This window comes from Sinocyclocheilus grahami, unplaced genomic scaffold (genome assembly GCF_001515645.1).
Source record: "Sinocyclocheilus grahami isolate Dianchi unplaced genomic scaffold, SAMN03320097.WGS_v1.1 scaffold78.1, whole genome shotgun sequence".
NCBI classification, from domain to species: domain Eukaryota; kingdom Metazoa; phylum Chordata; class Actinopteri; order Cypriniformes; family Cyprinidae; genus Sinocyclocheilus; species Sinocyclocheilus grahami.
In genome coordinates this window covers 1,883,153-1,896,784 of record NW_015505257.1, presented here as the reverse complement: position 1 = coordinate 1,896,784, position 13,632 = coordinate 1,883,153, and the positions used below count along the sequence as shown (strand labels likewise).

At 38.7% G+C, this 13,632-nt stretch overlaps 1 protein-coding gene across 1 annotated transcript in view; it reads left to right on the top strand.

Annotated features, from left to right (window-relative positions):
- Positions 1–13,632, top strand: part of LOC107586204 (cell adhesion molecule 2-like) — a gene marked incomplete at its 5' end in the record, with an annotated part of 39,461 nt that overhangs the window by 20,934 nt on the left and 4,895 nt on the right. Inside the window, one exon of the mRNA XM_016273470.1 lies at positions 3,652–3,762. Coding sequence (XP_016128956.1) covers positions 3,652–3,762 — 111 coding nt within the window. The remainder of the gene's footprint in view (positions 1–3,651; positions 3,763–13,632) is intronic.

Sequence of the window (13,632 nt, the reverse complement as noted above, 5' to 3'; positions counted from 1 at the left end):
AGCCCCCCCCCCCCCGCTTGTGCCTTTGCCTTCTTGACACTAAACCCCTCCAGGCTGAAAAAATCTTCCTCTACCTCTCAGTTCGAGAAGTTTCTTTTTCACACTTTGTCCTTCTATCTCGGCTTTTGTATCATCCCACAGGGCGTCTTAAGAAGATTTAATTAGCAGTTATGGTGCAGTGTAGGGGTCCAGCCAGTGGTTCATTGAAATGTCAGGACACTATAACAACAAGGAGAACCAAAGCTCTTAATGATGTTGATACTATAAAACTGACACCTTCTCTGTAGGAATAAAAACCTAATTGGGTGTCACAAATATAAAGCACCATGTCTGAATTCATTACTGTCTTTTTAAATGGCAAAACATGATGCCGTGCTTCCAACAGTGATTAGCACAAAACCTGGAGAAATATAATGGTCACTGTCCTTCATCAGATCACCTACCTTGTATTGTGCCAATTGAAAACGCAATATCACCTGTTCAACATGCAGCCGATCGCTTTATATTCTAGGCAGAGGGCTGCCATGTCAGTGCGGTACTTGAGTGAGAAGTATAGTCAATATTATTATTCAAATCTCACCCTTAATTAAAATTGGGCCATGACATTTAAATACGATATTAGAGCAGGCCAATAGTATCTAGGCTGTTTGAACAGGTTTGAACACTTTAATAAATCTCTATATCCCCCCAACTAAAAAAAAAATATTAAAATAAAAAACAAGAACCAAAATTTCATGATCTGCTAGTTCCATAATCTACACTTTTAAAATGATCACAATTTCTGTTATATAGTTAGGGGTTTTAACTGTGATTTTCTGCAACACCATTTCATCAAACAGAAAAATAATGAATGTTTTTAAAAGTTTTCCAAACAGCTCACTCTGTTGGTTGAGTTAGTGTTGCTATGCTGGGCTGGCCGGATGATCAAACGAAAAAAATATATGTTTATACTTTTGGAGAAATCAGCCAATGAATGGCTTGTAGTCTCTGCATATTAATCTAGTATAGAATTGTATTTATTTATTTATTTATTTTTTGGTTACAAAACATTACTCAATCTCTTCCACCATACAGATAAATGCTTGCAACCCTGCCATCTGCAAAGACATCATTTAAATTTCAACTTTTTAAATGATCAACTATTGTATGTATATGTTAACATGTACATAGCTGATAATTTCACAAGAGCAAGTGATTTTGCACAGGAATGACTTGAATAATATCTTTGCGCATTTTTCTGTTTGGTTGAAGTGTTTCTTCATATCCCTGGGCAGGAGTCTTCTGTTATGTCCTAAATAGCTTTCAGCTTTCATTTAATACTAAATGCGTTATAAATAATGTACTTTGGATACCAAAAATACTCCCAGTTTTATCCTTTTCAAAAACTCCCAAGGCTCCAGCCATCATTAGTGGTGTTTGATTAGGCAAACAATAGTACTATTGCTGTTACTCAGAGCTATGCCTTTGTTGATATTCATAACCCTAGGAATATCAACAAACCCTTTTTAATACTACAAGTATTAAACTATGTGTAATTCATCCTGCATTGTTTGTGCTACAAATGTGAACGATACATCAAATAATATGATTTGCTATTACTTTTCTAAGTGATTGGACAGTAAAACCGCTTGAAACAAAGCCAATCCGCAAACAAAACACACTAAAAAAACACAATGCCCTGAGTTTTGTATGGTCTGGCACCACTCATATTTTCCTCTGAGGATTAATAAAATCTAGTCGCGAGCTGCTGTTTATGAATGTCGGCTCCTGGAACCTGTGGTCTGTCAAATTTCTAGTTAGCCAGAGCTGGTAGCTGCTGTGCAATTTTGAGCTATCAGTTGGATTACTCTGCTTGTCTGCTTGAGTCCATTAGTACGAAGGCAGACTGGTGATTTAACTTATCAACTTGAGCCCAACTCTGCTCTTGTGTCCTTTGCATGCATAGAGCATGTTTAGTGCAATGATAAGGGCTGCCAGCATTACACTGATTGTCGAACCAAAATCGATTTCAAGAGGCTTGAATAATACCTGCTGTTTTTAAAAGCATAAATCACTCAATTTAAACTGCACCTTGAAATTGTATGAGATTAAAATAGATTAGTGTGAACTTTGCTTTTGTGTAAGAACATTTTAGCTTGGCCCCCTTTACACCGAAATCTTCAGTGGTTCAGGGATCAGAGATAGATCCTGACATACATTCAACAAAGGGGTTAATGCTGTTTTGTTAATCTTTTTTTCATTATCCACATAAATTTATGGAATATTTAACATACAGGTTGAACAATAAATAATCAGTATCCGCTACAATTTTCTGTCATGCTCTTTGTAATAATCAAGTACAATCCAATCACACTGGAGACCTGATACAAGCGAAAATTTATAATAAATACATTTTAAAACAAAACTTTTTTTTACATTTCCTTTATTGTGTAACAATTGGCATTTAAGCTATCCGTGGAGTATTTTTCACCATTTTGACCAGTTTTGATCTGGTCTGGCGCCCAGACTATCCTAAATTAATTTCACCCATCTAGTAAAAGTTGGCTACTGTTACAGGTGTAAAGCTATAAGGTGCCGTCCACGACCTGTTGAGCTCCTCATGCACCTCCGGGAAGAAAGGCACTGAGCCGGGGCGCTGAGAACCAGCGCGGACCACCCCGAGAACCAATCGTGCAACCTTGAGGGCTCGGGACACGGAGAAAATCCTACCCCTACGGCGGCCCGGGAAAGCAAAGCCATTATTTCTGGATCCGATACAGGCATTGCTACGGTCCCGCGTCGGTCCTACGACGTGACGTCGAGAGTGACCGACTGAAAGGGAACCATTTTTGGTTCCACAAAGAAACCGTTCAGTCAAAGGTTCTTTAAAGTCTCTTTCTTACCTTTTTGTAATCTGAAGAACCTTCTTTCGCCACAAAGAACCTTTTGTGAAACAGAAAGGTTCTTCAGATGTTAAAGGTTCTTCATGGAACCATTTAGACAAAAAGGTTCTTCTATGGCATCGTGAAGCACCTTTATTTTTAAGAGTGTACCATAAAAAAAAATAAAAGCATGTTAATGGCAGGTGTAAACTGGGTATAAGTCTCTTGACCTATTGTTAAAAAAAGCTTTACTTTTACAGGAAAACTCCAGCTGAGTAGCATCTGCTCTTTTACATTTTTAAAGATGCACTAATACTAAGCTCCAAACTGCCCTGATATAAAGATACATTATCAGGAACAAAAGGCGTGTTATGGTTATTGTTCTTCACATTTTGTCCAGCATGTCAGCTGTACAGACCACTTTTGATAGTTCATCAAATATTGATGCTTTTCTCCCTGCATGCGGCTTGTTTTTTCCTAGCATTTTGTGAGCAAAACTGTCACTTTGCCATGTTTGATATACATGTATATACAAACCAAACCCATTATCCATAAACATCATAAAGAAAGACATACATTTCTGGAATGTTAGGTGTCCTGTGCATGTGTGCATTGTTAAATTAAACCCATTCAGTTTTTATTTGCATTCTGTCAGCATGACAACTATTGTGTTTCATTTGTTCCATTGTTATAGGAATGTTTTCTTCCCCTTGTCATTGTTGTTTTGTCTTTTATCCGTCCTTTTTTTGTTTACATGTTTGTTGTCATTGTTGTTTGTCACGTACAACAGATGCCCCCACCACATCGTCACCATCCACAACTTCCCCTGCACCCACCCTCCCAGACAGTACAGGTCCTTTAGACTCCAAGCATCTCAATTCTGCTGTCACCGGTAACAGAGGTACTGTACAACCCCACTGCCCTTCCTCCTTTTCCTCCTCGTCTCCCTCACATACCTCCCTCTCCATCCCGATATTTCTTTCTTTTCCCCAAGCGAGTTTCCTCTGACTGAAGTCTGCAGCTCCAAGGACATCTGGAGTATTTTTGTACCCAACAGTCACTCTGCACCTTTGCTTGTCCTCGTTTAGTTCCTATCTCTTCCTTCCACCATCCACTTGTTCTAACTATGATTTCTAGCATCTCAAATGTGACAGATTGAGCCCTTGCTGTGTCTTTATCTTCCATCAACCCATCTTATTAAAGTACGGAGCCCCAGACATGGCATGCAGGAAAAAAATTGTAGGCTAAATCATGCACACGATTTATAAATCGAGAGAACACATTAGTAAATTGTGCGCACGAATTAGCAAATCGAGGGAACGAAATAGTAATCGTGTGCACGTTTTAGTACATCGAGGGAACGAGTTAGTAAATTATGCGTACGATTTTTTTTTTCTTGCATGGCATGTGCGGGGCTCCGTATTAAAGGAATGAATCAACAAAAAAAATTTTGTTTTTTTTCCGTTTCAATCCTGTATGCCACAATTTTTTTTGTTCCGTGGAACACAAAAAGATAATTTAAGAGTAAGTTTTGTACACTGAAGAAAAAAAAAGTGTAGAAACAATTTTCACAATTGCTACTAAGTTTCACAAATACAAAGAAATGGCATGTAATTAAATGTGAAATGAACTAAAATAGTATTTTCTTGTAAAACATACTCTAATCATCTTTGTTTTTTTGTTTTCATTTTTTAAAGGGGTCATATGATGCGATTTCAATTTTTCCTTTCTCTTTGGAGTGTTACAAGCTCTTGGTGCATAAAGAAGATCTGTAAAGTTGCAAAGAATAAAGTCTCAAATCCAAAGAGATATTCTTTATAAAAGTTAAGAGTCAGCCACGCCTACCTAAAACAGCTCGTTCTAACATGCCACCACATCACTATGAGAACTTCAACCCAAATATTCAGATGTGTGCAGCACATTTTATGGTGTACCGTTTCCTGATCCTGGGAGAGTAGACTACAATGCCGGCTGTTCCTCCTCAAAGACTGTAAGTACGTTTTTTATATTTAAAACGTGTTAAAAGACAGTATAAGTCATTATAATCCATAATTATGTCCCCACTGGATGCAACGAATGCCTCGTTTATAATGGGTTTTCGTGTTTTTGAATCATCGCTCCGGCCTGACAGGGCATCATCACAGTATGGTAAGGGGCGTAACATTTCCGTCACACGCTTGAGGTATTCGGCCAATCACAACGCACTGGATAACTGGCCAACCACAGCACACCTCACTTTTTTAGAACGAAGAGCTTTGTTAAAATCGACACGTTTCAGAAAGGCGGGGCATAGAGGAGAAACAATAATGTACAGTATGTGGAAAATAATGTTTTTTTTTTTTACCTTAAACCGCATAAACACATTTCATTACACCAAATACACAAAATAATGTTCTTTTTAGCAGCATCATATGACCCCTTTAAATAATTTCCCCTCCGTTGAAGCTCTTAAAAGTTTTGACTCAAAAAACTGTGCATCCAAGCCAGGTTTCATCTCAGTCACCTCAGTCATGCGAAAAACCACTGGTTCTTGCATATATCATATCATAACGTCAAACAGCATATGGGTTTGGAACAAGTTTTGGGGACTGGCAAATGACAATCTGTGTTAGATTCGACTTTGTTCACCTTCACTATCCTCTGTCCTGGAGTTTGTGCATCTTGAGAGGGTCTGAAGTTCAGACCCTGAACAACAGTCTCCATCAGTTAATACCTAAACACCAAGCCTGTAGGCATATCTGTACCATGTAACATAAGTGTTCTTTACATCCTTGCAGTGATCGTCCAGTCTCCGGAGTATCAGGGTCGGTTTTGTTTCTTGTTTATGAATGCTTCAGCTAAATATAAACAGTGCGATTTATAAGGTGTATTTAAAAATTTTCGCACTCCCCATGGACTCTCCATAAGGTTGTTTGAATGTCTACCTATTTTCGTGCTACTTGTGAGGGGTGCAGCCCTGTTGGTGCAACTTTGAGTTAAGTTTGTAAACTAAAACAAAAAGGCTGTGCTTGTGTGCATGGTATCCTCACGGTTCCATTCTTCAAAGTGGCTTACTTGGTTAAATTTGAGGATAACTTGGACTAAACATGGGATTTTGTGGTCTTTGATACAAGATTAAAGTTTATCCGGCATCAGTATGTTCCTATTCTTGAAGATATCCCAGTTTTATGCCAGGTTATGCTGAAATTATCCTTTAAAACCAGAATGAAATCAGCAACTTGTGAAGAAATACCGCACATATTCCCTCAGTCGAAAAGGATTTCTCTCCAAGCTTGTAATGCTCAACGTCTGCGGTGTTAACAGATCTTATTTCTCTAAATGCATTAGCAGCTCATTCTCCTGCCCACGATCAATGGGGGGCGTACCAAAGACAAATTTCTGGCCTCATCGTTCTGCCGGGCTTAATGGAAATAATAACTCTTCCTCAAAGAAACACAGGACCCAGACGATGCCATCAGTGCGTCTCCCGTCCCTGTTAAATTGGCCAAATGTGTTTTTATGGCTTGCAAATTAGCTGTGACCTTATGAAGCTGAAAGGTTGAATACAGTACTAGGGATGCTGAGAATTTAAAATATTTACAGCTCACTTTTCATAATCAGCATGAAAGCGCCCTGCTGTAGACCCCTGCGCCGTTATTGTCCCACAGAGACACTTTTACAGGGATGATGATTGGTCATGTCTTTTGTCTTTAGACAGGGAGAGGAAAGTGCAGAATTGTATCTGTTTTAGGGAGGGTCTGAGTCTGGGTTCATTAGCCAAGGCCAGAAATGAAAGGAAGGACAACAAAACACAGCAGTTTTGCAAAATTACTAGAAAACTTTTTAAACTTGTCCAGCGTCTCTGCCAAGAATTACCCGGCTTAATTGGATTTAACTCCAGGCTCCAGGACGTAAACAGAGAAGGGGCTATTGTGGAAGTACTGACGTTTTTGAAGCTTTGAAATATGTTGGCTTGAAAAAGACACCAATTATTTCGAATTATTTCCTATAATTTCAGCTGTAGGTCACTGTGGATTCCTCCAAGACCCTTTGTCAAAAGAGACACGTTATACATGGCTGGAGACTGCAAGGAGTCTCACAGTGTGGAGTGGAACATATGTTTCTTGAAGCGTTGACCAGAAACCCAGCAATTACTCAACATGGCCACACCACAGGAGCATAATAGGCAGACGTGGGCCTGTCAGTTGTGGCCTAGATACGGCCTTGTGCATGGGCTGTAATCCCAGTAAGAAGCAAGCAAATGAGCAATCCTCAGAGAGTTATTTGCATGTTCCAACACTTTGCTCCTGGTCTGCAAGCAGTGTGTGCCGCCTTGGAAAGCTCTGTTCAGCCAATTGCTTGCTTTACGAGAAGTCTAGAGCCCCGTTTGAGTTTCTTGAGTTATTTCTTCAAATCGCATGAATGCTTGTAGCTGTGCATGTGTAAATCACAAGGCAATTCTGCATGGTTAAAATGACAAAGTAGCCATGGGGATTTGTTTATAAACTGCACATTCATGTTCCAGTAAAAATGATAGTCTTTTAATTTTTGAAATGATGTTTCAACCTTAGAACTAAAACCCTTTAAGAGAATTAGGAAAAACTTTTAAAATTAACTTCATATTGTTCCTTAATGCATTTGACATCTGTTACCCGTGTGAAAGAGATAGAAAGAAATGCATTTTTGTTGGTTAGCAAAGTGCAAAGATTACACAAGCATGTCATTTTATGATTGAAAGTGATGGAGGGAAATTTCAGCATTTTGAATTGGTTTTTCCTAACAAAATAAAAATAGATTAAGAACAAGAATATTTGCAAAATTGCCCATATTTTAAATTTATGAGTGCAATATACAATTACTGTTTGGCTACATTTTATCTGAAATTTGAATGGTTTTTGCCAGTTAACCTGAAAAATATGCTCATGTTTAACATGTCCTGCATAATTAGTTAGCACAGAGATATGCATTTTGTGATAGGTCAGTTATGTGTGACGGCAAGGCACAAAGCACACCACTCTTAAAAAGAAAGGTGCTTCACGATGCCATAGAAGAACCTTTTTGTCTAAATGGTTCCATAAAGAACCTTTAACATCTGAAGAACCTTTCTGTTTCACAAAAGGTTATTTGTGGTGATAAAAGGTTCTTCAGATCATAAAAAGGTAAGAAAGATGTGGTTCTTTAAAGAACCTTTGACTGAATGGTTCTTTGTGGAACCAAAAATGGTTCTTCTATGGCATCGCTGTGAAGAACCTTTTGAAGCACCTTTATTTTTAAGAGGGGTTTAGGAATAATGTGAAATGTGGGAGGACTCATTATAACCCTTATCAGCTTGGCTCATGAATATTAATTAGGTGAATTAACGTTTGTCTGGTTTGTCCTTGCTAAATAGCTGGTAAGTTACACTTACACAGAGGCTTCTGCTTGGTCTAAAAGTCTTCTAAATTGCAGCCATTTCTTTCTTGGCACAGCAGCAAAGCTCTTAAAATGTAATCATTATCTCCCAAAAAAGTGGAGGGGAGACACTTTAAAATATCTAAAAGTGATATAATATTTGCAGTGCCCCTGGGCACAGTCCATCTCTGAAATTTTTACCAACATTACTTATCCTGTATGAATTAACGATAAACATTACAGTTACTTTAGAGACATCTATCCAGAATACAAATCCCGAATAGGTTTAGAAGCACAGAGAGATAATTTCATCTTGGAAATCATTCATCCTGCTGCTTATTCTCAATAGAAGGAATAAAATGATTTTGAACCTCATATCTATGAAAATCTCAGAATTATTGATTTGAACTCCAAGAACGGTGTGTTCCAGAATGAAAAAGCATTTCCTCGGAGGGGCTACCAGAGGACACCCGCAGAAACTCTGTTTAAATGGATAAGTCAAAGTTTCAGCTGCCGTGTCCCTGGAGGGTCAGTTAAATATTGAGAAAGGAGTCCTGAGCGCCCTCCTTTCTCTCCTTTCTGAAAATGACACAACACAGGAGGAATTAAAATGTAATGCAAAGGTCTTTTTCCTCGGTCACGCAGCACGGTTATTGATGATCTGTCACATTAAGTCATGTCGAGGGAAGACTTATGGTAACAATTTAAAATATAACAGGAAAGGAAAAAAGAAAAAATCATTAAACTCTGCCACCGAATATGAATTACGAATAAGACTCTCTTCATTCATTTTGTTTCCGTGGAAAGGAGACACTTTTAAGTAATCCTCTGGAAGCCTTGAGCTGCTTTTTTTTTTCATTTGCTGAAATGAACACTCGCCATTTCCCAGCATTCACTGCAGATCGAGTTTGAAGCACGATGGCCTAATTAGGAATATTACAGTGTAACATCTCCAAATCATTCAGTAACTTGCCTGCTCGTGCCTCTCAGTGGAGAACACCTGTATTTGTTTTCTTTTCTTCACCCTATTTGGGTTCAATCATTCTGTCTCTCTCCAGACACACTTTTTTTTAACAACAATTAGAAGCTGTAATTTGTTTTGAAAATCTAATTAAACTGTGCTGACCAACTCAGCAGTCTGCCTTTGCCCCCTTTGTTTGACTTTAGATCAACTCTCAAGAGCATCCGGTATGTAAATCAGCCCTCTAAAGACTCACAGGTCATTTAAGAGGTTGCTCTGCTGGGCAAAGGGATGTGAAGGACCGACAAGGAGCATTTAGCTATTTTTTTCTTTTCTGCATGGATGGAGAGTGGATTTGGATGTTTAATGTTGATTTCCTAGATTGGGCCCCCATGAGGGCCACACAACTCAAATATAAACAGCCTCTTTTTCTTCCTGGTAACAGTTTTCCATTATACACAACTGTCAAATGTTCTTTCTCAGCAGAAAATAGATGGGGAATAATTGACTTATTAAACAGTGCATTAAGCCAATATTTATATATTTACAGAGTCCTAGAGACATCTAATATTATTTAATTGGCTGGCTTTTACTGCTGCCGGTGTGCCATGAAGCGAAATGCACATGCAGAAAGAAAACAGGAACTATAGGATCTTCAAGTCTGATGCAGAATATTCATATGCCTTCCTAGACAGAAATGACACTATAATGTGCATTAACTGGGAAATCAGCCAAAGTTATGCTTTTAGATTGTTCAAGAGACTGTAAAGTACTCATAAAATACTTGTAGGATGTTTTATTAACCTTCTGTGGGCTTGCAGATCCTAAGAAGATCTATAATACATAGAGAAAGCCATTCGTTAGCATTCCCATTCATCTTAATGGCAGTTTCTCAGCTGGTGTAGCTTTTTAAATGGTCATCAATGGAGAAAAATGCTTTTTGTCCACAAAACCATATCCACATTTTCATGTGCAGTATGGCACGTTTACCCTAAGGTGTCTCAGCATTAATTCTTTGTTTCTGAGAGAACATGTGCAAACTTCCAAATTTAGTTTTATTTTAGATCCCATTTTTAATATAAACTTTTATATATATTTAAAAGTGAAGTGTGTAATTTCTGTGCCAGTGGTGTCAACAAATGGAAGTGAAAAAATGTTAATGTTACTCTCCGACCTATGTCTACCATTGGTTATTTAAACAGATAGTCCCGCCCAAAACTAACACCACTGGTTGATCCAATGTACCTATAAATGGCTTATTTATAGTCATTATTGCATATTACATTAAACAGGAGAAACAGGATATTTTTAGACTTACATTTAAAATTTGCATATAAAAATCTCTAAAATATTAAAATATATGAGTAAAATAAGTAAACCTTATTCTGAGGCATAAATTTGCAAATAACCCTTCTAAATGTGGAGGTTTGCAGATGTTCTCAGACACAGAGGACTAATGTTGATGTATCTCATGGTAAACAGCTTAAAATCCAGCAGAGTTTCTAATCAAGTCTAATGAGCTCACACTTAAACTCATAATTTGGTTAATAATGCTATCTTTCCATTCCACAGCATTTTACAATTTATGCGTAATTTGGTTTGCTTCTGGTTGATTGTGGTGGAACATTTGAATCCAACAGTCAGAGCAAATCACGCGTACAGCTATCAAATCATAAATGCCATTGAATAGCTTGTGCTGGGTTTTCATATTAGGTGATTTATTGGAAGGTTTCAATTGAATTTGCCTTCCCCATAGAGGGCGGTGTTTTGAAATGTTACAATTCTTTCGGTGCACCTTTCAATTTGGAAGCACATCAGCAGTCACCCTGTAAATGTTCATTTCCAGTGTTCGATTGTACCATGAAGGTGAAACTTTCCAGTTCAGCACTTTCTCTGTCACTGTCCTTCAATAGCTCACAGATGTAAGGAAGATCACCGGAGCGTTGACGTTCGCTTTTCCTACATCCATTTACACTCAGCCCACGCTCACTGTCTCCCTTTAAGGCATTTATACAAATATCTCAGAGATTACCGTAAAAATAATCTCCCAGACAGCACGTGCCATTCTCCTAAATTAGCATGTGGAGTTAATGGTAACGCTCACCTTGAAATGTCATCCAGACAAGAGCGCAACTTGGCCACCCCTGCTGCTCCTGCCCCCTGAGGCCTGTTCGTAACCCCTGCCATGTGGATTTGTTAAAAGAGTGCTTCCTGCATGTTTCTCCTCTGAAACAGTTTCCTTTAAGAATTCATGTGACCGCAGGGGTTCACGCACGCTGGGTGCTGTGACTGTTTCTAACGTTGTTTAGCCACTGCTGGATTGAAAGCCTCTTCTCAGATGCGCCGCTGGTGAGTTTATATCCCACACCATCAGAGCGATACAGTTTCACTGCTGTTAATTTGTTACATTTGCCAGAGCCACACAATGCAGGGGCCAGGGGAAGAAATTATGAATATTAAAATAGGAATGTGCATGTGGTGCTTCAATATTAAATCATAAGGGAAGGACTGTCGCAGGCCTTATTAAAAGATAATGTGTGCTGGGGGAGAGGAAATATATCACTTCTCTGTTGGTGGATCCCACTATGTTAAGCCCATTACGTGTCTAAGGACAAACGCTCTGATGAGTTAAGCCTGTGTGCGGTGCACAGGGACAGAAAATGAGGGGCTAAGAAAGAGGAAAAGCAAGCCAAGTGCAGGGTGCAAATTTCAAAGGGTTTGTGGAGGAAGTTAAAGCTTGAACTCTACCTAAAGGAAGTCAAAGCAAAAGATTAAAGTACATATCCAAAATGTTTTAATTGTACATATTTATATGAAGACCATTTCCTCATATTTTTGACACCAGCGGATTTTGAACACTACATAAAAAGTGTGCACCAAGATTTGTATTATGCGACCTATAATGTCTTGTGGTATCTATAGTGTCAAAACTACTTGTAATAAATTATATATATAATTATATATATAAGTGCTTGGCGGTATACCGGTTCATACCGAATACCTGTGTTTATTTTTGTTATTATATGAATTTTTAAATACCGCAATACCGGTGTATGTCGCTTAAACAACGTTCGGAACGCAACACTGTTTGAAAGGGGTCACTTTTCACTGTTGCACTGTGGTGAGGAAACAGCTGTATGTGTTACTAAGCGTGAACGTTCCGAAACTGAAGCTGTAGAACTAATAGAACGTGATGACACAGAAGAACTCATTCACAATATCCACATTGACCGCCACAAATATCCACCGCCCCCTGCCATCAGCTGCCGCATCTCACACACACGAGCGCGACTTTAGCACTAGATTTAGCAACTTTCAGACCCTTTTAGCGGCTTTTTTCCATAGAATATTCATACTGACAAACCTAGTGACTTTTTTGGATAAACCTTAGCTATAGTTCGGTTGGAAGATTTCGCCAGTGCTGTCCCGTGAACGCGAGGTCTGACTTTCTCGGAGAAGTGTCACCTCTCTCGGCGTCTGTTCTGTGCAGTGAGTGGCAGAGAAGCAGCGCATTCAGTTGAGAAAATATGGTTAACACCCGGTCATGCATGAAAAAAAAATACTGTCATGTACCGTGAAACCGGTATAATTTTGAAAAATACCGTGATATAAATGTTTGGTCATACCGCCCAGCACTAATATATATATAATATAAATAATAATAATATATATATATATATATACATATATATATAAGGTTTGTCTTATAATGTCTTGTGGTATGTATAGTGTCAAAACTACTTGTAATAAATTATATATATATATATACTATCACAACAAAATTAACAATTCGCCTAACTCTCGCATTCTCTTTAAAACATTTTCCTCCCTCCTTTATCCTCCTCCTCCCCCTCAACAGACCCTCGTTTTCATCCTTCTCTCCACTCTCTGAGGCAGATGTCTCTAAACTCATCCTTTCCAATCATCCTACTACTTGTCCGCTTGATCCTATTCCATCTCATCTCCTTCAAGCCATTTCTCCTGCCGTTGTATCCTTCACACTGGTGTTTTTCCCTCAACATTTAAACAGGCTCGTATAACCCCACTTCTTAAGAAACCCACTCTTAACCCAACTCTTTTAGAGAACTACAGACCGGTTTCCCTTCTACCTTTCATTGCAAAAACACTTGAACGAGTTGTGTTCAACCAAGTCTCAGCCTTTCTCACACAGAACAACCTCCTGGACAGCAACCAATCTGGCTTCAGAAGTGGACATTCAACCGAGACTGCCTTGCTTTCAGTTGTTGAAGCCCTAAGACTGGCAAGAGCGGCTTCCAAATCTTCTATACTTATTTTGCTGGATCTGTCTGCTGCTTTTGATACGGTGAACCACCAGAGTCTCATGTCAACCCTATTGGAAAATGGCATCTCAGGAACCGCTAAGTTCTGTCATTCAGAAACATGGCTTTTCATATCACTCCTATGCTGATGACACTCAAC